This window comes from Mirounga angustirostris, unplaced genomic scaffold (genome assembly GCF_029215605.1).
Source record: "Mirounga angustirostris isolate CCGP_5_RB_7025 unplaced genomic scaffold, mMirAng1.0.hap1 SCAF_6, whole genome shotgun sequence".
In the NCBI taxonomy this organism is placed as follows: domain Eukaryota; kingdom Metazoa; phylum Chordata; class Mammalia; order Carnivora; family Phocidae; genus Mirounga; species Mirounga angustirostris.
The window spans coordinates 234,316-256,105 of NW_026991714.1; the positions used below are offsets into that span (position 1 = coordinate 234,316).

The 21,790-nt window shown below is 51.6% G+C and overlaps 1 protein-coding gene across 2 annotated transcripts in view; it reads left to right on the forward strand.

The window, feature by feature from the left end:
- The window catches only part of INTS3 (integrator complex subunit 3), a 42,623-nt gene that overhangs the window by 19,468 nt on the left and 1,365 nt on the right, over positions 1–21,790 (forward strand). For both annotated transcript variants that reach the window (XM_045876422.3, XM_064593580.1), the window contains exons 7-28: positions 1,120–1,186; positions 3,855–3,999; positions 4,914–5,043; positions 6,318–6,415; positions 8,697–8,888; positions 9,816–9,903; positions 10,388–10,467; positions 10,858–10,949; positions 11,247–11,353; positions 12,258–12,377; positions 12,697–12,826; positions 13,246–13,300; positions 13,528–13,631; positions 14,610–14,654; positions 14,849–14,968; positions 17,355–17,508; positions 18,534–18,602; positions 19,333–19,408; positions 19,776–19,889; positions 20,263–20,311; positions 21,209–21,376; positions 21,682–21,782. In XM_045876422.3, coding sequence (XP_045732378.1) covers positions 1,120–1,186; positions 3,855–3,999; positions 4,914–5,043; positions 6,318–6,415; positions 8,697–8,888; positions 9,816–9,903; positions 10,388–10,467; positions 10,858–10,949; positions 11,247–11,353; positions 12,258–12,377; positions 12,697–12,826; positions 13,246–13,300; positions 13,528–13,631; positions 14,610–14,654; positions 14,849–14,968; positions 17,355–17,508; positions 18,534–18,602; positions 19,333–19,408; positions 19,776–19,889; positions 20,263–20,311; positions 21,209–21,376; positions 21,682–21,782 — 2,304 coding nt within the window. The remainder of the gene's footprint in view (positions 1–1,119; positions 1,187–3,854; positions 4,000–4,913; positions 5,044–6,317; positions 6,416–8,696; positions 8,889–9,815; positions 9,904–10,387; positions 10,468–10,857; positions 10,950–11,246; positions 11,354–12,257; positions 12,378–12,696; positions 12,827–13,245; positions 13,301–13,527; positions 13,632–14,609; positions 14,655–14,848; positions 14,969–17,354; positions 17,509–18,533; positions 18,603–19,332; positions 19,409–19,775; positions 19,890–20,262; positions 20,312–21,208; positions 21,377–21,681; positions 21,783–21,790) is intronic.

A 21,790-nucleotide genomic window follows, 5' to 3' on the forward strand; every position in this document is an offset into this window, starting at 1 on the left:
AAACTCAGGGCCTGACGTAGAATAGTTGGCCTGTTTTAGCCAGTCCTCACTCTGGGGTTTCATGGCATGTTGGATCAGGAAGGATCTGGAAGGAATGGGAAGAGACGTGAGGGCAGATAATTTGTTCCCATCACATTATGCTTTCAGAAACCCAGATATCTTCCTGGGCTCCACCCCTGTGTTCTGAACGCTTGCTTCCAAATATTTATGACATCTGATGGGAACCAGTTTGAGGGAGGAACTGTGTCACAGAAGAGACCCTGACATTTAGGTTTTGTTCTCTCCTTCGCATCAGTGACATCTTTCTGAGCCACTAAATATCCAAGAGGCCTGCCTGTGCTACCTCTTTTACTCAAGATCACGTGTGTTTGTTTAAAACTGACTCTGCTTCTCTATCTCACCATTCCCATTGGTTCTTTGCTTCCTCTTTAGGAATTTCTGTAACACTGGTGCTCCTGTTTTGATGTGCATGAACTTACTCTGTGTGATATCTGACTGTGTGAACACCGACTTTGTAAATGAGGACTAGAGCCAGCACAGTGTTGTGCTGGCTCTTTTGCCTCCTGGCATTTCCTTCCCAGTTCGGTCCTCAGTCTCCTCTTCTCATCCTCAGACTTCGGTCTGGCATTGCCACATGTTACTTTTGCCCCAGGAAGTTCCGTAGCAAGCACGGAAGACCATGATACCTGGAAGCAAGAAGCCGTGGGCCTGTCATGAGCCTGACTTGGGATTTGGGAGTCCCCAGTGGAGTGCCACTGACTGGTCACCTGCACCTCAGGCCCTATTTGAGATGTCACCCTTTCTTCCAACCAGGGGTTCTTCATGTCTCTCTCAGACATTCCCTTTCAAGGGTCTGAGTATTCCTACTGCAACCCCCAGTCTATGGAAGAGTAGCAGCTCTGGTTTCTGGAGATATCTAGAACTTACCTTCCTTTCTTTGAGGACACAAAGGGGAAACTTTAAAGCCTGACTAAACAGAAGGCAGTTTTTCCAACACTCAGAACCTCCATGACAGGAGAACAGGGATGGAGAAACAGGATGGGTGAAGAAATGTTTTGGATTAGCTGAGTCGATGATCAGAGCCATTCTCATTCTGTTTTCTCCCCCCTTTGAAATTAGGTGGAGATGTTACTGCAAAAAATATCTGGTTGGCAGAGAGTGTCCTGGATATCTTGACGGAGCAGAGGTAGAGTCTGCCGTGACAGGAGCAGGTGTGGGTGTTGGGGTGTGAGCACTGATAGGTGGCCTGAGAACACCTGGGCTTAGACCGGGTGAGGTGGGGGAGGGAGAGGCAAGTGAAGGAATTCAAGCCACTGTCCGGCCCAAAGGGATGAAGGGGTGGGAAAGAAGGTCTTTGCTAAAATATTTCAGAGCCCAGGAAAAACTGGCTTCATCTGATAAGGGTTTATTTTTGATCCAGACCTCCTTGGAATGTTTATCTTTGGGGGGAGATGGGGGAGAATGAGCTCAGCAGAGTGGGGCCAGCCAACTGCCCCGCCCCTGCCTGGCAGGTACCCCTTTTCTCCCTTCCGAGGCTGTCCACCCAAACCGCGCTCTCCTGAAGTGGCAGGGGGTGCAGTGGGAGGCGGAGGTTTGCACACAGGGTTGGGGGGCTGCAGTGGTAGAAGGCATAAGGGGGCGCATTGGGCTTCTGGCTAATTCCTTCCCTTTCCCATCGAAGTGAAGGACCAGAAATTTTATGAGGGTTGTACCGTATGTGCCCTTGTTTGGGGTGAGGCCTTCTCTTGGTCCAGTGGCCTTGCTTTTCTGTTGCTTGACTTCGGAGTCTGTTTCTGTGCGAGGCCAACACAGTAGTCAGATGATTGGAGGGGCTAATAGTGCCCATATTTCCTGTGGTTCAGAAGGACAGACCTCCTCCCATCCTCACACTTGTTCTGGGCCCTGCCCAAGCTGACGGCTGGGTCAGGTGCCTTGCAGCGCCACCTAGTGCGCTGGGCACGGCTTGCAACTGGGGCTGGCGCACTTCTTCCTGGTGCCACCCACCGCCACCGACAGAGCCCGGAGATCCCAGCAGCGTCTTGCTGGGTCGCTGCCTTTCTGGTGTCCTGGGTGGATGGTTTCACTTTCTCTTTCTCTTCATTATCCCATCCCAGGATTCAGATAATTCATCACCTCTGCTCACAATCTTCCTGAAAACTGATTTTTCTCATTTTGTTTCTGGTGCCAAATACCCCTGTTCCTGTGCTGTAAAGCTGAATTTTCCTCATTTGGGCAGTTAGAGCAGTCCCCACATACATGTGTCAGATAACTGCCCTACCTTTTCTCCTACCCTCCAAAACCTCACATCCTTTGGTTCAAGTTAGTCCCTAGATGATTAAGACTGTCTTCTACAGCTTCTCCTCCCTCCTTCCCTCCCTCCCTCCCAAGAGTTTTTGAGGCCTCAGAATTAACAGGGAGCAGATGGGGGAGGGCCTCCCCATTGTCCTTGGCTACTGTGTTCATTCTGTGAAAGGAAAAGACCAGAGTCTTTTAATTAGGTGGCTTGAGCACTTTTCCGGAATCAGGATGTTGCCTGGTTGGATTAATTAAACTCCTCGGCTTATTCCTGTGGTTCCTTGCTTTCCAGCAGGTGTGCCAGAGCCCTTACAACTACTTGCTTGGGGGACATAGCTCCCCGTTTTGGCACGTTGAAGCAACATTGGAGAGTTTTTGTCATCTCTTCACGGTCTTTTTAGCATTATTTTTATTTTTTTAAAAGATTTTATTTATTTATTTGAGATAGCGGGCACAAGAGCAGAGGGAGAAGCAGACTCCCTGCTTAGCAGGGAGCCCGACACGGGGCTCGATCCCAGAACCCTGGGATCATGACCTGAGCTGAAGGCAGACTCTTAACAACTGAGCCACCCAGGTGCCCCTAATGGTTTTATTTTTTTTTAAGATTTTATTTATTTGAGAGAGAGAGGGAGCGCACACACACATGAGAGAGCATGAGCGGGGTGAGGGGCAGAGAGAGAGGGAGAAACAGACTGCCCGCTGAGCAGGGAGCCCAACGTGGGTCTCAATCCAGGAACTCCAGCATCATGACGGGAGCTGAAGGCAGACGCCCAACCTACTGAGCCACCCAAGCGTCCCCCCTTCTACTCTTTGTGAAGCAGCAGGGAACACATAGTTCTTTCATTACCCCCTTTCCCCCCATGGAAGTTCTAAAACTCCTGGGAAAATAGGCTTTTCCATCCAAAATCATATTCTTTTTAGATTGTGATTTAGGGCAGGTACCTCATTGTCTGGGAGTGGGGGCAGTGGCCAGGGAGAGAACCAGGGAAAGGCATATAGCATAGTGGGCCACTAATGATAGGCATGATGGAAGGGCTGACACAGTGTGTCCTAAAGGGTCTTCAAAGGGTCTCCAAAGGGTCTTAACCCCTGACAGTCCTCGTTCCACACCGTAAGAACTGCTGACTTAGGGTTGCCTCTAGAACCTCTTTCTCCTATTCTCTGAGCTGTAGAGAAGCTATGGTGTATTCTCTGTACCTAGTACCTCACATGGTGCTTGGCACATGATAGGCACTCAGTAAATGTTTGAATAGTGAATCAACGAATGGTTACTTTATCGGAAGCTAAGTAGTTATGTGGAAAAGAGAGATTGCTTTCATTCAGTGCTTATCTTTATTGGGCACCTGGTGGAGCAGTAAGAAATTGTCACTACCTTAGACAATTGATAGTCCAGGATGGGTAATGAGCAAGCAGTCAAGGAATCAAAAAACCTCCTCCCAGTGCTAATCACCAGCCATTGCTGAGGCCCCAGAGCCACGTGTGGGAATGAATTGGGAGAGTGAACAGGCCTGGACAGAGCCCGGGTGTCAGGTGCCCCCCCCCCCCCACAACTTCTGCAGGGAGTGGGTGCTGAAGAGCAGCATCCTCATTGCCATGGCTGTTTACACATACCTCCGCCTCATCGTCGACCACCACGGGACTGCCCAGCTCCAGGCCCTGCGGCAGAAGGAGGTGGACTTTTGCATGTCCCTGCTTCGGGAACGGGTAAGGATGAAAACAGTGTGGGCAAGTGAAACCCAGGATGGGACACCTATGTGAGTTTTGTGAGGTGACCTAGGCCAAGAGATGTCATTTTAAAGAGAAAGAGGTGGTTCAAGACCTGGTGTTTTTTCATCATTCTGAGACAGAGGAAGGGGGGAGGTGGGGAATCCATGCAGAATAGCCCTGGCTCCTAGAAATGCTGTCTGTTGGACCGGCCTCCTAGGGATTCTCCTGGTCAGCTTCGTAGACACTGTTGCACACCACAGACGTAAGCTGCCACTATTATATCATCCTCCCCACCTGCCCATCTGGTTGATGGCTGTGGTCAAGTGGGATTGTGACTTGTCCACTGTCAGGTCTCCTGAGAGAGGTCCCAGAGCTAGGATCTCTACGTGGTAGCCACTTCCCATATGTGGCAATTTAGATCAAAGTTAATTAAAATTAAATAAAATTTAAAAATTCAGTTGCTTACTTGACTTAGCCACATTTCAAGTGTCATTAGCCACATGTGTGGCTAATGGTTATCCTTTTGGACAGCATAGAGGTGGAGATCATTTCCATTATCAGAGATTGTTCTATTGGACTAGGGAGGGTTGGGGAAAGTTATCTCGGGCTCAGCTTGCCAGTCCTTTCCTTTTAGAATGGTCTCTCTCCATCTGGATCACAACCATTATGGGAGGGGAGGGGAAGAGATTCAGGCGGAAGTCAACGGGGCTTCGGTAGTTTCCAGTAGCCTGTCCTTCTGAGGTCAGTCTCCAGCTTCCAGCTCTCTTCCCCTTTGGTTCCAGAAGAAACCCTCTTGTCCCTTGGGCCCTCTTTCCTTCCTTCCTTAGAACAAGCTGCTCCTTGGTCCTTCCTGCAGCAGGTAAACTGTCTGTGTTTTTATTCTCTCTCCTGTCCCTCCTCCCCTCACCAAGTTCATGGAATGTTTAATGATTGGCCGGGACCTTGTAAGACTACTTCAGAATGTTGCTAGGATACCAGAATTTGAACTGCTTTGGAAAGATATTATCCATAACCCTCAGGCCTTAAGTCCTCAGTTCACAGGTAAGTAAGGACCAGGGCATCCTGCCCTTGGGAGTTGGGAGGTCAGTGTACGTGTGCTGTGTGAATCCAGAGGGTAGAGGCTGGAGGGTAGGAAAGGCTTTGACAGCCAGATATAGGAAGCTTGGGACTAGGCAGGCTCTGCCAAGTACGGCTGAATGTGGGAATGGCAAAGGTATAGAATAATTCATGTGGTTCCCAGATAGCCCCTGCTTGGCAGACTCCAGCTGCCATTGCTCCTAAGAAAAACTGAGACAGAACTGTGATCATCCTCCTCCTCTCCCTGCAGCTCTTTGGCTTGGGAGGTGAGCTGATGACCAGCTTCCAGCCTCACTGGGTCCAGCAGGGGAGTCAGAGGTCAGCTCGTGAGACTGAGTCAGCAGAGGGACTGGGATTAGCCTTTTAAGTGAATGCTTTTCCCTGGGAGCAGTCTTGCCTCTGAATTCCAAGGATCCAGCTTAGCCAAAATTCTCTTCAGCGGAGGGAGCCTCTGTGTGCCTCTCCCTGACAAGGCCTTTTTGGTAGCTCTTTCCCCTTCTCAGGGTCCCCATCCCACCTCCAGCACGTGTGTGTGTATATGTAGATCGTGTGTGTGCATGCACACGGAAACAATTGCCTAGGCCCTGGAGAGTCAGGAAGGAGAGGAAAGTCCCGGTTCTCCTTTATGCTGTGCTGCTCTTACATTAAACGTGTGTTGAGTTGTTTTGAGTGCTAGACACATGTATGTTAGCTCATTTAATCCTCAGGACCACCCTGCAAGATGGGTATTTTACTCTCCATACTTACAGATAAAGAAAATGAGGTTCAAGGAGATTAAGTAATTTGCCCAAGGCCACACAGCTAGTGAGTGTCAGAGGCAGGATTTGGATCCAGGTCTGTCTGACTCCAGAGTCCCTGCTTATACCACAACATTGGTCCCAGGACCCAGGGATGGGACCATCAGGAGCAGGAAGAGAGGCTAGGGTTTCCCCTGCTTTCCCCTAACTTTCCCACAGGTTGCCAACTGGAATAATGTGAGTAGGGGACTCTGGATGGCCAGGAGCAGAAGAGCAGTAATATATCTGGGTCCTGGGGATGGTGGTTGGTTGGAGCAGAACTTGGCATTGCTGGTTAGAACCCCACTTGTATCTGTGCTTGACCTCTCTTGGTCTTGTCCTAGAATTTCCCCAAGAGCAAGACCACTGGCCATCAGAACTTGGCCCAGGTTCCCCACCTGCCTTCTTTCCTTCTGGTCCTCAGGCTTGTCTCTTTTCTCTTCCCTTACACACTTTGTTCAGGTATCCTGCAGCTTCTTCAGTCAAGAACATCCCGGAAATTCCTAGCATGTCGTCTAACCCCAGACATGGAGACTAAGCTCCTCTTCATGACCTCCCGGGTAAGCTAACCTTTTGCAGCAGGAACAGAAGCTGCAGGTTGGCTGGGCTTCTTCCTCCAGCCTGCAGATGCCTTACCCCTGAGTGCTGACTGGCAGAGTGGTGGTCAGGTGGGTACCCAGTCTACCTGGCATTGGGCGGGGTGCTATGAGCTGGGAATACAGGGTTTAGTAAAAGAGGTACATCCAGTTGGAGCTCTTGTGAAGCTTCCAGTCTGTCTAAAACCATCGTTAAACCAATAATTATACATAAATTATGTAATTTACAAGTGTGAAATGTGCTGTAAAAGGGTAGAGTGTTCATTCTGGGAAACCCACTGTTCCTCGGCCTGCACGTGAGTTCTCAGGCAGAGAGCTGTGGCCTTTTGGTTTCCAAACATGGCTGAGTTATGACAGAATTGCTTGAGCAACATGTTAAAAATACATCTTCCTAGATGCTAGTCTCCCAGATAATCTGATTGAGGAATCTATGTTGTTAACAGAGAGTTTCCAGGCAACGGCTCCTCTACAGCCAGTCTGGGCTTGGGAAGCTACTGGCCTAGTCCACTTTTGTTTTCTTGAGTCATGCCGGAGAGCCGTCCAGATCTGTGCTATCCCATGTGGTAGCCACTAACCATGATTTACAACTTAAAGTAGTTAAAGCGAGGGGCACCTGGCTGGCTCAGTTGGTGGAACGTGTGACTCTTGTTTAAGCCCCACGTTGGATGTAGAGATGACTTAACAAAATCTTAAAAAATTTGCGGGGGGACGCCTGGGTGGCTCAGTCAGTGAAGCATCTGCCTTTGGCTCATGTCATGATCCCAGGGTTTTGGGATCGAGTCCCACATTAGTTCCCTGCTCAGAGGGGGATCTGTTTGTCCCTCTGCCTGCCACTCCCCCTCTGACAAATACATAAATAAAATCTTTTAAAAAAAATTTTTTTAGGGACGCCTGGGTGGCTCAGTCACTTAAGTGTCTGCCTTCGGCTCAGGTCATGATCCCAGGGTCCTGGAATCAAGTCCCACATTGGGCCTCTGGCTCAGTGGGGAGCCTGCTTCTCCCTCTGGCCCTCCCCCTGCTCATGCTCGCTCGCTCTTTCTCTCTGACAATGAAATCTTAAAAAAAAAATTTTTTTAGGGGCGCCTAGGTGGCTCAGTTTTTAAGCATCTGCCTTCAGCTCAGGTCATGATCCCAGGGTCCTGGGATCGAGCCCCACATCGGGATCCCTGCCCAGCGGGAAGCCTGCTTCTCCCTCTCCCACTCCCCCACTTGTGTTCCCTCTCTCTGTCTCTCTCTGTCAAATAAATAAATAAAATGTTAAAAAAATTTTTTTTAATAAATAAAGTAATTAAAGCTAGGTGAAATTAAAAATTCAGTACCTCAGTTGCATTAGCTACGTTTTAAGTGCTCAGTAGGCACCATCGTTGCAGAAAGTTCTACTGGACAGTGTTGATCTAGTTGTATCTTTCTTTTCTTTTCTTTTTTATATTGTATTTGTTTATTTGAGAAAGAGCATACTCGTGAGAGAGAGCATGAGCAGAGTGAGGGGCAGAGGGAAAGGGAGAAGCAGACTCTCCACTGAGCAGGAGCCTGATGCGGGGCTCGATCCCAGGGCTCCAGGATCATGACCTGAGCCAAAGGCAGATGCTCAACCGACTGAGTCACCCGGGCGCCCGTTTCTTTCTTTTTATTCCTTCTCCTCGCTGTTTTGTTTGAATTTGGGGAAATAGAAGGGGAGAAAACCACATCTCTCTTACCTGGTGTTGCTATTGTACCACTTTAGAGTGTGATCGGGGAAGGAGTTGCTGCAAGAAGGTTTGGAGAGTCTGTGTACCTGGGATAGTGACCCCGTAGGTTGCTGAACATCAGAAAGCTCTGTCAGTGCCGAGTGGCAAACAGGCTCCACTCTTGTTCTCGAGGAACACTCCTTGTTGGCCACAAGGGGCTCTAGAAGATAAGAAAAGATGATGCTTAGGACTAGAGCCTCTGTGACCAGAACAGGAGAAAGGAGCCAAAAATGGGCTGCAGTCACAGTTGGGGTAAATGTTCAGGACATTAGGTGGGTGGCAGGAATGAAGGCATCCCTGGCACAAGAGGTGAGTGAGAAAGAGTCTCGGCACTTTTTTCAGTCAAGGACTATTTAAATCAGGAAGTCTTCCCAACGGAGGAGAAGTCAAGAAGAAAGTGAGTTAATGAATGAATGGAGGGAAGAGACTGAAGTCTGGGTCAAGCCTAGTGTCATTTTCCTCTGCCCAGAGACCACACCCTTCCTTCCGAGTTTCTCTCCAACGCCCCCTTCCTCCAGGTGCGGTTTGGTCAACAAAAGCGTTACCAGGATTGGTTCCAGCGCCAGTACCTGTCAACCCCAGACAGTCAGTCTCTCCGCTGTGACCTCATTCGCTACATCTGTGGGGTTGTCCACCCTTCTAACGAAGTACTGAGTTCAGATATCTTGCCCCGATGGGCCATCATTGGCTGGCTCCTGACAACATGCACGGTGAGGGGCTGGGCTGTGGGATGGAGGCTCTCGGGTGGTGAAGAGTCCTCTTCCCTTGAGTTCCCCCTATTTCCATGCTTCTTCCTGCCGCGCTGGGCCTCCTGACCCCTACAGGCCCTTCCTTCACTTTCTTCCTGCTGAATGTCTCCGCCTTCGTCCAGCCTCCATCCGTGTCTCTCGAAGTGGACTACACTCATTATTCCCCATCTGAGTTTGGGGTTGAACAGGTCCATCTCTGCCTTTACTGCCGATCCTCGAGCCCAGATTTCTCACGCCTCCCCGTCTTTCCTTTTAGTTTTATGTATGGTCATTCCTCTGAATGGTTCCTTCCTCAGATTCAGGGCTTGTGTTCCTTAGACCCTCACTTGGCAACCTTTTGGCATCAGCTTTGGATACTAATGCAAACATAGGGACTCCATGGCACAGCCATGTCTTTCCCAGCATTTTTCTCCCTGTTCCTTGGGTGGGAAACTCCAAATTGCCTGCTCTCTGGCCTCTAGTTGCCTTTTGACACCCTCCCCGCCCCAACTGGGTCCTTGGAATGTGCTGATTCAGACACAACAACAGGCTGTTCCTAGGGGGTCTTTCAGTCAGCAATGTGCCTGGGGAGCCCAGCCAGGCAGCCTAGGGGCTGGTCTGGGTTCATGTCAGTGAGGTCCCAGCTCCTTTTCTAGGATCAAGGATGTGTTCTTCTGGATGTATGAGAACCCAGGTCAATCCCTGGCCCCTTGATCAGTGAGAACATGGCCACTCGCACTCTTATGCAGACTTGTGTGCCCCTCACCCCTGGGGGGTTCCATCTGTCTCACTAGAAGTGAATTTATTTCATAGATGGGCAGTTGTGTGGGCTCTGGAGGCTGCCTTGCGCTTCTGAAGGGAAGGGAGCTGGTTGACGAAATCAGCCCTCCCTTCTCCTCTGTCTTCCAGTCAAATGTCGCTGCCTCCAATGCCAAGCTGGCTCTGTTTTACGACTGGCTGTTCTTTAGCCCAGACAAGGATAGCATTATGAACATAGGTATGTGACCAGACCGGGCAACACCACCCTCAACTCCCAAGCCCCCGCCTAGCCTTGGTGACAGTAGTCATAAATCTCAGGGCAGCCCGGGGAGAGGCAACTTATCCGGGAGCAGTTCCATAGTTCCTCACCAGTGCTCCCTTGATGTAGAAGGAAGATTGCTTTTATGAAGCCAAGCGCTCACTCCCCCCCTTTTGCCCTAGAGCTTATGCGTGGGCTTCCGGTGGGGAGGGCCTAGGCGCAGGGCTGTGCCACACCCTGCTTTTCCTCTCCTACCACTCCTACTCTCCAAGCTGTATGCTGGGGACAAGGGAGATGAGAGCTAGGAGCTGTTTCAGGGCTTGTCTGCTTTTGGGTCTGCTCAGTGGGAATAGGGGTAGGGATACAGCTTTCTCCCGAACCATTCGTAAGTATTGATGCCTTGTTTCATGGAGCTGGGCACAGACTGTCTGATGTGGGGGCCCTTTCATTCCACCTTCCCCAGAACCGGCCATCCTGGTCATGCACCACTCCATGAAGCCACACCCAGCCATCACTGCCACACTCCTGGACTTCATGTGCCGTGTAAGTGTGTGTCCCTTCACCTTATAGGCCCGCAAGTAGGTCTTCCCAGTGCCCTTCATCGTGGGAGCAGCTGTGGTCGTAGGTCCTACCCCCCAGGTTAGTGAATATTCCCCTTCCGTATTCCTGCCATGTGCCATGTGCTGTGGGATCTTTCCATGTCTTTCTTGACCTCAGGGATAATGACTTAAGGTAGAATCTGGTCTCTCTGAGGTGCAGCCAGGTCTAGGAAGAATTAACCATTTTAGCAACCTGGAATGGTGAGGAATATTCCAGACCTTTCTGCAGCCATACTTGTGTTTTCTGATCAAAACTGAAGCAGCTTTTTAGCTCTAGTTCAGCAGAACACTCTGTGTTGTGTGCTCATTCTTTGCTTCCTTTCTTCCCTTCCAGATCATTCCCAACTTCTATCCACCATTGGAGGGCCATGTGCGACAGGGTGTGTTCTCCTCCCTCAACCACATTGTGGAGAAACGGGTCTTGGCGTAAGAACTTTACATGTCTGTAAGCAGCGGGGAGGGGCTGTTTTCTTATGTGTCACTAGGTCAGGCACGTTCAGATACTGTCCTACCACTGCTGACTTTTCTTGACAGGTATAGAAAGTACTAGCTCTGCCTCAGACTGCTGAGAGTATGTCCTCTTGACGCTTACAGAAATTCCTGTCTTGTCACCACATTCCAGGGGTCTGAGTATGGCCCAGCTATACTGGTTGGGCGTAGATCTGTCTCTCCCAACCGAAGTGAGGCGCTCTGATGTTGACCTCCATTCATGCTCCCCCCCAGGCATTTGGCTCCCCTGTTTGACAACCCTAAATTGGATAAGGAGCTTCGGGCAATGCTGAGGGAGAAGTTTCCTGAGTTCTGCAGTTCGCCTAGCCCACCGGTGGAAGGTATGGGGCCCTCCCATTCTATCACCTGTTTGAGAAGAGGGATGGAGACACCCAGGGCTCTCAGCCTGGAGCCCCATGTATGTCGCCCTGGGGCGATTCTTCACCTCTGTGACTGTCCATTCCAGGTTTTTGTTCTGCACTTTCTCTTTAATGAGTTTTTGAGTTGTCTTCCTTGGTTCTCCCTCTCCATCTGATCTTACCTGACTTTTATGGACCTCTCTTGCTCCTCAGCTCCTGTGTCTTCTCTCAGTAGCCTACCCTCCATAGGGAAGGCTTTCATGGGTATTTGTGTTTGCCTCACTGTAACTTCGTGCGACTCTTCTCTCTTCCCATCCCTGGGCCCTGAGTCCTGATAAGAGGTGGTCATGTTGGGTCTCAAGTCTTGCTCCCAGTTATACACATACACCCTTTTTTGTTTTGGGGTAAGCCTTAAGCCAAGCAGAACTTCCCAGCTTGGTTTTAAAGTGAAGAGCGGGCGCCTGGGTGGCTCAGTTGGTTAAGCGACTGCCTTCGGCTCAGGTCTTGATCCTGGAGTCCCGGGATCGAGTCCCACGTCGGGCTCCCTGCTCGGCAGGGAGGCTGCCTCTCTCTCTGACCCTCCCCCCTCTCATGCTCTCTATCTCATTCTCTCTCTCAAATAAATAAATAAAATTTAAAAAATAAATAAATAAATAAAGTGAAGAGCACTTGGGACTGTCCCTGGTCTTACCTACTTGTCGATGCAAGCTAAGCACAGCAGGCATTTCCTATACCATTCTTATTCCTGGCAGAATTGCCCTGCAAGTCGTGGAAGGTTGTGAGGACACAATGTCTGTCCTTCCAGGGTCTGTAATCCACCTGTCCCCCAAGTTAGGCATGTTAGGTCACAGGAGACCATCAAATGCCTTGTCTCTTTCCTCCCAAGTCAAACTTGAGGAGCCGGTTTCCGTGGAGATGGACAACCACATGTCAGACAAGGATGAGGCTTGCTATGACAATGCAGAGGCAGCCTTCAGTGACGATGAGGAGGACCTCAGCAGCAGAGGTGGGCACAGCAGAGAAGGGGCTCCGGGTGGCATCACCCCTCAGAGGACCAGGTGGCAGGGGCAGCCTCTCTGCGGCCTCTCTGTTGCCTTGGCCCCTGAGTTAGTCTCGTTAGCAGGGTTACTGGATGGGACCCCAGGGCGCAGAGCCCTGCCCTTGGCCCTGAAGCAGGAGGGAGGGAAGGAGGAGTGGCCCCTGCCCTTGTGTACTCCTAAGGCTGGGTGTGTCCACATCCAGGGCACATGCACACCTGGCGTGTGGGGCTGTCCCTGCTGCTGGTGTCTGGGGAAGTGACCGCTCTCCTGAATCATTCCCTTCAGGAAAGAAGAGAGAGTTTCGCTTCCACCCTATCAAGGAGACAGTTGTGGAGGAGCCAGTCGATATCACCCCTTACCTTGACCAACTGGATGAGTCCCTAAGGGACAAAGTGCTTCAGCTCCAGAAGGGGAGGTAGGTGCAGCTCCTGCCCTCAGCCTCAGGAGGCTTAGCCCCAGGCTTTCGCCCTGCTACCTGGTGGGGTGGTGGGGAGTATGGAGAGCTAGTAGAAGCTCCGTGATGTGCCTTCTGCAGTTTGGGTTGGGGGGTATGGGCTGGGGGAAGGCAGCCTCGCTCCCCAGCATGCAGTTCTCACTCTGTAGGTTCTGAGGACAAGAGTCTCTGAGAACCAAAGTGGGATGATGGGGATTTCCTTTCCTTAGGGCCTCTGCCTGGAGAGTAGCAAATTCTGCCCTAAAGCCTCCCTGACCCAAGCCCAGATTCATACAGAGCTCCTTTGTTTTGTCTGTGCATGAGTGTGCTTTGCTGGTTGTGTGTCCTGCCCTCTGCTGTCATTTACGTCCCTGAGATTTTCTCTCAATTCTTCACTACAGTGACACCGAGGCCCAGTGTGAGGTCATGCAGGAAATCGTGGACCAGGTCCTAGAGGTGAGGAGATCCCATCCCCTGAGGAGGAAGCAGCCTAGCCCGTGCAGCGCAGAACTCCCCCACTCAGGCAGCTGACTCCTTCCCGTCCCCAAGATGGGTCCCCTCTGGTGGTGCAGGGCTTTGTTGATCCTGGAGGTGGAAGCAGATTGAGTGCAGAGGCTCCAGGTCGTGGGGGCAGTAAGGCTTGGGTCCCGTGGTGATACCTGCTCACTTGTCTCACCATCCAGGAAGACTTTGACTCGGAGCAGCTGTCTGTCCTTGCTTCCTGCCTACAGGAGCTCTTCAAGGCCCACTTTCGAGGGGAGGTGTTGCCTGAGGAGATCACCGAGGAGTAAGGCTTATCTTTCCTGACCCCTCCACCTACCCACTGGCTTCTGGGAGCCAGAAGTATGCTCTTAGAGCCCTAGTCCAGGAGGCATCTTGCTGTAGACTTGAGAGAAATAATCTTCACTTATTTTACTTTTTTTTTTTTCACGATTTTATTTTCAAGCAATCTCTACACCCAGCATGGGGCTTGAACTCAGACCCTGAGATCAAGAGTCACACTTTCCACCGACTGAACCAGCTAGGCGCCCCTCTCTTTACTTGTTTTTATTCTCACGTGTGCTGATTCACTTAAGGATTCATTTTTGTCTGCTGAATGCGGAGCGTGGGGCAGAGACTAAGGCCCCTTCCTGTGTGCCCAGCCCTTGCTGCTGTAGGTGGGATTGGACCCTTGCCTGGACCCTCCCAGAAGGGCAGGAATCTCATTTTCTTTTTTTTTTTTTTTTAAGATTTTATTTATTTATTTGACAGAGAGAGTTAGCGAGAGCAGGAATGCAAGCGGGGGAGTGGGAGAGGGAGAAGCAGGCTTCCCACCAAGCAGGGAGCCCGATGTGGGGCTCGACGTGGGGCTCGACGTGGGGCTCCGATGCCAGGACCCTGGGATCATGACCTGAGCCGAAGGCAGACGCTTAACGACTGAGCCACCCAGGCGCCCCTCTTTTTCTTTTTTTTTTTTAAAGATTTTATTTTTAAGCAGTCTCTATACCCAACATGGGGGCTCGAACCCACAACCCCAAGATCAAGAGTTGCATGTTCCTCCAACTGAGCCAGCTGGGCGCCCCAGGAATCTCATTTTCAATAACAGTCACTACCCAGACTGTGGTGCATGTTAGGACTCTGTCTTCTCTGTGACCGAGCCTCTGGGGCAGCAGGAAGTTGACCTTTGGTTTGGAAAGGAGCAGGCTGGCATCTAGCCTCCATAATGTCTGCCGGCAGCCCATCCTCGCTACTCACGCGGATCTTAGATGTCACCCTCCTCTTGCAGGTCCCTGGAGGAGTCTGTGGGAAAGCCTCTCTACCTAATATTTAGGTAAGAATCAGCTGTAGGAGACAGTGCTGGGCCTTCCGCCCTTCCCCTCAGCAGTCCTATGCTTCTGTCCGAGGGTAATGGGACTCCTTTTCCGGAGGGCAGGGATATGCAGTGGGCACAGGTGGCTCGTGCCTCCACAGCAGAGTCTGCCCTGCATACAGCTCTGCTCCCTTCCTCCCACCTCCCGCCTCCAGGAACTTGTGCCAAATGCAGGAAGACAACAGCAGCTTCTCTCTGCTTCTGGATCTTCTCTCTGAGCTGTATCAAAAACAGCCCAAGATCGGCTACCACCTGCTGTACTACCTGAGGGCCAGGTGGGTATGGTCCCCACATTGGAGGAGGTGTCCTGGAGAGCCTCCCCTGCGAATGCTGATCCCCCGCTGGCATCACCACGGCCTTCCGTGTGTCTTTTTTAATAACAGCTTTAACACCACAGTTCGGTGGTTTAAAGTATATTCCCCAAGTTGTACAATTGTTGCTGCTGGCTAATTTAGAAGATTTTCATCATCTGTAAGAGAAACCACATCCCAGTTAGCAGTCACCTTCCCATTGTCCCTTTCACCCCACCCCTGTCAACCACGGATCTGCTTTCTGTCTTTATAGATTTACTTACTCTGCATGTTTCGTATAAATGGAATCATACAACGTGTGGTTTCTCATGACTGGCTTTGTCACTTAGTGTAATGTTTTCAAGGTTTAACTCCGCTGTAGCTTGTGTCAGAACTTCCTTTTTTTATGCCCAAATAATACTCCACTGTCTAGGTATACCACAGTTTGTTTATCCGTTCACCCAGCGATGGACATTTGATTTGTTTCCACTTTTTTGTCTATTGTGAAAAGAGCTGCTGTGAACATTCACATACAGATTTTTACCTGGACACAGGTTTTCAATTTTCCTGGGTATATATACCTAAGAGTAGATGCCGGTCGAACAGTAACTCCATCTCTAACTTGGTGAGGACCTGCCGAACTACTTTCCAGAGTGACTGCAGCCAGTTTCCGTTGCCACCTGCCGTGGGCGAGGCTTCTAGTGCTTTCACGGGCTTCCCAGCCTGTTGTTGGGCAGCTTTTTCATTACAACCATCCTAATGGGTCTGTGGTTTTGATTTGCATTTTCCTGATGGCTAATGATATTGAGCAGCTTTTCATGTGCTTGTCATTGGCCATTTACATATTTTCTTTGGAGAAATGTCTGTTCAGATCCTCTCCTGTTTTTTGTTTTTGTTTTAAGACTTATTAGAGAGCGTGCGCAGTGGGGACGGGCGCAGGGACAGGGAGAGTCTTAAGCAGACTCCACACTGAGCACAGAGCCTGACGCGTGGCTTGATCCCACCACCCAGAGCTCATGACCTGAGCCGAAGCCAGGAGTTGGACGCTTGACCGACTGAGCCACCCAGGCGCCCCTCCTCTCCTGTTTGTGTGGGGTTTTTTTTTTAAGATTTTATTTATTTATTTGACAGAGACACAGTGAGAGAGGGAACATAAGCAGGGGGAGTGGGAGAGGGAGAAGCAGGCTTCCCGCGGAGCAGGAGCCGGATGCGGGGCTGGATCCCAGGACCCTGGGATCATGACCTGAGCCGAAGGCAGACGCTTAACGACTGAGCCACCCAGGCACCCCCTCTCCGGTTTTTTAATTGGGGTTATTCATCTTTTTATTGTTGATTTTTAAGATTTTTTTATATATATATTCTGGATACAAGTCCCTTACAAAACATAACGTTTGCAAATATTTTCTCATTCTCCGGGTTGTCTATTTACTTCCTTGATGGCATCCTTTGAAACACAGATGTTTTACTTTTTTTTTTTGAAGATTTTATTTATTTATTTGACAGAGAGAGAGACACAGTGAGAGAGGGAACACAAGCGGGGGAGTGGGAGAGGGAGAGCAAGCTTCTTGCGGAGCAGGGAGCCCGGTGCGGGGCACGATCCCAGGACCCTGGGACCATGACCTGAGCCAAAGGCAGACGCTTAACGACTGAGCCATCCAGGTGCCCTGATGTTTTACATTTTGAAGAGTACAATTTATCTTTTCTCCATCACTTGTGCTTTTGGTGTCATGTAGATTTTCTCCTGTGTTTTTTTTCCTCTTTTTTTTTTTTTAAAGACTTTATTTATTTATTTGACAGAGAGAGAGATAGCGAGAGCAGGAGCACGAGCAAGGGGAGTAGGAGAGGGAGAAGCAGGCTTCCCGCTGAGCGGAGAGCCCAGTGCGAGGCTTGATCCCAGGACCCTGGGATCATGACCTGAGCCGAAGGCAGACGGTTAACAACGGAGCCACCCAGGCGCCCCTTTCCTGTGTTTTCTTCTAGGAGTTGTATAGTTTCAGTTCTTAACATTTAGGCCTATAACCCCTTTTGAGTTGTTTTGTACGTGATGTGAGGTGGGGGCCTCTATGTGTTGTTGTCCTCATTGTTCAGAGCCCAGAAATCAGGAAGCGAGCTTTCTAGCCTGAGCTGAGCCCTCTCCTATGTTCAACTCTCACCAGTTAGCAGCTTCATTAACTGACCAGCACTGGGGAAGGATGGGGAGAAAGAAAAGTGTGTCCTGGTTGCTATAAGTTACAAAGCTCTTGAGGAAGGCAGGGGAAAGCCATGAGACTGATTGGCCCAGAGCATCGGGGCAGCAAAGGGATTGCAGAGGAGGGCCTACCTGGGGGATGTCTGAGGCTGGATGCTGGCTTAGGCCCGACTGCTCTTGCAGCAAAGCCGCTGCTGGGAAGATGAACCTGTACGAGTCATTTGCCCAGGCCACGCAGCTGGGTGACCTGCACACCTGCTTGATGATGGACATGAAGGCCTGCCAGGAAGACGATGTGCGGTTGCTGTGCCACCTCACGCCCTCCATCTACACAGAGGTCAGTGCCTCTGATGGAGTGCCGCTGAGACAGGGCAGCTGTGCAGGCTGGGCTCACGAGACTGCGCATCTCTGCATACAATAGCTGCTGGCCTCGGCAGGCTGTTTTTTTCCAGCACCACACCTGCTTGTGGGCCCCCCCCCCCATTAAAGTTTAGAAAATGTCTAGAACCCACAGAATTCCTATCCTGTGCTTTGTGGTGTGAGTTGGGGTCTGGGCCTCTACACTTGGCTTCTCAGCTTTGGCCCCATCCTCTGGACCCAGGACAGGCCCCAACCAAATCCACGTTCACACATTGCAGGCCCTCTTGCCTTTTGATTGCTCACTCTCAGTTTCTCTAGTGGTTCCCAAAGACCAGGGCCTTTGTGGTGGGGACTCGACTTTCATTTCCCTCATTCACTCACTGTCTTCTCTAGGAACTGGGACATCAGAGGAGGTATCAGCTCTTCCTCTTGGTGAAGGTTCCTGGGAACAGGGAAATCAGGGCACGGGGTGTGGGCATGACAGGAGGAACTGTGATCTCAGCCAAAAACTGCAGGGGGAGGGGTGCACATACCCAGCATGTGGCAGTTTCCTCCTCTGCTCCCTCCCTGGTAAACTGGCCTCTCCAAGAAGGGGTCATGCCTGCCTGTCATGCACCCCAAACACTCACACTCTGCACCTTCTCTTCTTTGGCTGAGGGTTAATATAGATTGGATTTTTTTTACTGCTGCCACACAGCACTCACCAGTCATGGCCAGTCCTTTTTGGCTCTAGCTCCATCTCTAGATGGCTCCCCATTGCTTTCCTGAGACACACACACTCCTCATGCTGTGGGCACACAAAGAGCAAATTTGGGTTTTGGAAGAGTTAGAGTCCCAGCTTCACAGCTGTTGGATCTTTGTTTAGGTATTTGTGTTAGACCCCACATCTGGCTAACCCAGCCATCCCCTGAGCATGTGGGAAGAAAGGGGAATGGATTATGAGGTTCAAGTCAAGGGGTGCACCCTGGACTCCTGCCCCAGCTTCCCTCTTTTTCTGCCCAGTTTCCAGATGAGACCTTGCGGAGCGGCGAACTGCTGAACATGATCGTGGCTGTTATTGACTCTGCGCAGGTGCACAAGGAGCTGTCCTCTTGGGAGGCCTGGGCAGTGGGGGGGAGGAGGGCCTGCACCTGTGTGCACTTCAGGCCTGGGGGCTGGAAGGGAAGTGGATCCCAGGGAGGCAGGCGGGGCTCATTCTCTCCTGGGTACTCCAGTTCCACACGGAAAGCTAGGAGGTGGGGTTTTTTTTAGCTTTCAACTGGCCACCCCCTTGGCTCAGGATGAAAATGATCAGGCCATTGGCCTTTCCACCATGTACAGGGCCTCGGAGGCTGCAGCTTTTCTTGTGTGTTGTTCTTGTGCTGAACTGAGGTCCCATTTCTGCTCCTCCTCTCCACTCGCCCCATTTATGACAGAAGAGCCCTTCTTTCTTTGCCTTTCTCCTACCCACACCTCTGTTCCAGACTCAGCCTCCCAGGGCCCTTTCCTCCTCCTCAGGCACAGGCTGGTGTGGGTTGGGGCCCAAACTAGGGCGACATAGACAAGTTGTCCATTCTCCCTCTGCTATGAGGGCATGGAAACCACTTTAATGGTTTTCTTTAACTATTTTGCCCCAAACAAGCCTTCACCTGTTCTTCACCAGCCCCTGCATCCTTCAGAGACCTCCCCATGCCTTTAAACCAAGTTTTCCCTTCCTTTGGTTTTTTCCCCATGTGAGCCCTCCTGCTTCTCTTTCCATACTGGCTTCCTGGCTTCTTTTAGAACCAATGGGTCTTGCCTTCTTCCTTCTCCTCCTCCTCAGCTCCAGGAGCTGGTTTGCCACGTGATGATGGGGAACCTGGTTATGTTTCGAAAGGACTCTGTCCTCAACATACTCAGTAAGTGAGCAGACCCTGCAGGCACCCCGGGGGGGAAGAGACGTGTGGCAGCCCTGGATGTTTTCTAGTAACAGCATAGCTGGCTCGGGCTGAGAATGGGGTAGACCATCACTCTGCCCTGCTCTGTGGTCTTGGGCAGTGTTTCTGGATCTGCTTAAGCTCAGGGCTGGTGGGACTATAGGAGTGAAGTGAAGTCTTTGAAAATAATGCTTTGTGTGGAAAGGGAGAGTATCTGTAGTGTTGGGGACACTGTCCTCACCTATGTATCACCCCTGCTTGGGATGCTGTTAGTCAGTGAGGTAGCCCTATGTGTGTGTGAAGGAGAGAGCGCGCAAGCGTGAGCACGCCCCTTCTCTGTCCCCTGCAGTCCAGAGCCTGGACTGGGAGACCTTTGAGCAGTACTGTGCCTGGCAGCTCTTCCTGGCCCACAACATTCCCCTGGAGACCATAATCCCCATCCTGCAGCACCTCAAATACAAAGGTGAGTAGGGCTGTGGGTAGGGACAATTGAGGGAAGGACCGTCCCAGTCCTTCTGGGGCAAGGCTGAGGCCCCTAGGCTTCTGGATGATCAGACCCACTGCTGCCCCTCCCAGCGAAGTCCGGAAGGCCAGGCTCCCTGGTCAGTCACTTAGGCTCTTCAGATGAGTCCTGCAGGCAGGCCCACTCTGAGCCAGGCACGAGCTAGGGCTCAGGCCGCTCGGGATTTTCTAGAAGCAAGGGATTGTTCTTCCTGGCTCCATGGGGAAGACTGTCCTTGCTCCTTTGAGTGGCTATTAACTGGGGGATGGGAGAGGTACCAAGATTCTTCCTGGAATTCTACAACCCTCTGAGCAGCCTCTGCCTTCCCCCACAGAGCACCCAGAGGCCCTGTCTTGCCTGCTGCTTCAGCTCCGAAGAGAGAAGTGAGTTCTACTTCCGGGGACTCTAGCTCCCAGTCACAGCATACCAAGAGAGAGCATCCTGTAAAGGGTTCCTGGCTGCTCCTTCAGGAGGCTGGCCATGCTTTTTTCTACTGTAGACATCTACTTATTCTGCCCTTCCCCTAAAATGATTTACAAACATGCAGCTCCCTTGGGATCTGGGCTTCCTCTTGACTTTACACCCCTGCCCACCAGGAGCTGCCCTGGGAGGAGGGAGTAGGGGGTGGGGACCGGACATCCTGGTTTCCTGCTCCCCACCCCTACTCTGCTGAGGCCACCCTAGGCTAATCCTAGAGGAGGCTGGGTCAGAGTACAGGGGTGGGGCCTGGAGGGGGAGCCAGCAGAGGCCCCTCCACCCTCCAGCACAGGCACTTTCCCAACAGCCCAGATAAGTAGGACAGCAGCTGTGTATCTTCTCTACCTTCTTGCCTTCCTTCCACCTTTTCTGCTCTCTTGCCCGAGAGACCAGAAGTGGTACAGAACATCCTAAAGGAAGTGGGCAGGTTGAGGGCTGTGGCTTGCCAGCCCCCTCCCCTGCGCCTTCTCGGGCTAGATACTGTGTGGTCCTTTTGCCTCCCTGGCCCATTTCCTGACTGTTCGGGGCAAGGTGGGAGAGATTTGGTGAGCCGCCCCCCAGTATACATACCAGCTGCTACTGCAGAAACTGAAGAATCACTTGTGTCTCCTGGCTTTGGCAAAGGATGAAACCAGCATTCCTTGGCCCAGAGAGAAGAGGGAGAGGGTGTGAGAGCAGGAAGCTGCAGCAACGCGGGTGGGGGTAGGGGGCTGAGGTTTGGGGAGTAAGTAGGTGGGAGAGACCAGGGGATCCTCAGGCCAGCTGTGTGAGCAGGGTGCCCTCCACTCCTCTCACACCCCCAGGCCCAGCGAGGAGATGGTGAAGATGGTGTTGAGCAGGCCCTGCCACCCTGATGACCAGTTCACCACCAGCATCCTGCGGCACTGGTGCATGAAGCATGACGAGCTGCTGGCCGAGCACATCAAGTCCCTGCTCATCAAGAACAACAGCCTCCCGCGCAAGAGGCAGAGGTGGGAGCAAGAGGCAGAGGGGGGACGTGGGCCCTGTGGAGGGCTGCCCACTGTCCACAGGCCATCACCAGGGCAATTCCTTCCTGGTTAGTGGGTGACACCTAGTGGTCTGAAGCTACATGGTGTGCGGGCCCACTCTGGCCCTTCCCCCTTTCCCTCGTGCCCGGTGGCTGGTCCCTGTTCCACCCCATCCTTCCCCATATGGGCTGCGTCTGTCTTCGGGAGGGGCCCTGGTGGGGAGGGTGTCCCACACTCCTGGAGCCCTCCCCTCAAGCTCAGACTCTGGCTGTGTGACTTCCCTGCAGCCTGAGGAGCTCCAGCAGCAAGCTGGCCCAGCTGACTCTGGAGCAGATCCTGGAGCACTTGGACAACCTGCGCCTCAACCTGACCAACACCAAGCAGAACTGTATGCGT